Source organism: Cynoglossus semilaevis, chromosome 18 (genome assembly GCF_000523025.1).
Source record: "Cynoglossus semilaevis isolate Cse_v1.0 chromosome 18, Cse_v1.0, whole genome shotgun sequence".
NCBI lineage: Eukaryota > Metazoa > Chordata > Actinopteri > Pleuronectiformes > Cynoglossidae > Cynoglossus > Cynoglossus semilaevis.
The window spans coordinates 13,948,348-13,949,038 of record NC_024324.1 but is presented as its reverse complement, the minus strand read 5'-3'; the positions used below and the strand labels follow the sequence as shown (position 1 = coordinate 13,949,038).

At 59.8% G+C, this 691-nt stretch overlaps 1 protein-coding gene across 2 annotated transcripts in view; it reads right to left on the bottom strand.

Annotated features, from left to right (window-relative positions):
* Positions 1-691, bottom strand: part of LOC103394672 (maturin-like) — a 4,516-nt gene that overhangs the window by 3,445 nt on the left and 380 nt on the right. The window contains exon 2 of one of the 2 annotated variants that reach the window (XM_017040880.2): positions 223-519. In XM_017040880.2, the coding sequence (XP_016896369.1) occupies positions 223-381 (159 nt within the window). In that variant the 5' untranslated portion in view covers positions 382-519. Of the gene's footprint in view, positions 1-222; positions 662-691 lie in introns of those variants that run through there. The other variant, XM_017040879.2, reaches the window with a different exon arrangement.

The following is a 691-nucleotide window of genomic DNA, read 5'->3' as shown; positions in this document are numbered from 1 at the left end:
GGGGGGGGGTGATGATGGAGGTGAGGGGGGGCAGTGATGGTGAAATGACATCATCACATCCACATCTGCCCCTCTCCTGCTCTCATCCTCCACCACCAGCTCATCAGATGGAAGCAGGAGGGAGAACCCCCGACCCAACCCCAGCCCCCCCACACACGCACGCACGCACTCACGCACGCTCACACACACACACACAAAGCTTTGAGGCCCTGCTGCACTTACAAAGCTGTCGGTGTCGCCGGGACACAGCACGTAGAAGGAGACGCCGGGCTCTGCGTAAAAGTCCAGCCGCCTCTCGTCGTCCTCCTCCGCGAAGATGAGGTCGAACGGGTTCCCGGTGCACCACTTCTCGGCCGCCTCCACCAGATTCTTGAATTCCATCCTGTGTAATCCGCTCTGCGGTGTCCCTGTCCGCGGTGCTTGATGGCGATTCCTCTGTCCGTCGCGGCGATGATGATGCTGATGCTGAAGACACAAAAAGACAGCTGATCGGACAGAAGCAGCAGCAGCAGCCACCACCACTACTGCATCTCCTTGAACGCACGGTGCGTGTGCATGGCCCGGCAACGCTAACACCGACACTGATGCTGCTGCTGCTGTACACAGAAACAGAGCAGAAACGCTGTTATACGGGGAGGTGTGTGTGAGTGAGCTGCCGCCGCCGCTGCTCTCAGAGCCTCATCCCCCTCTT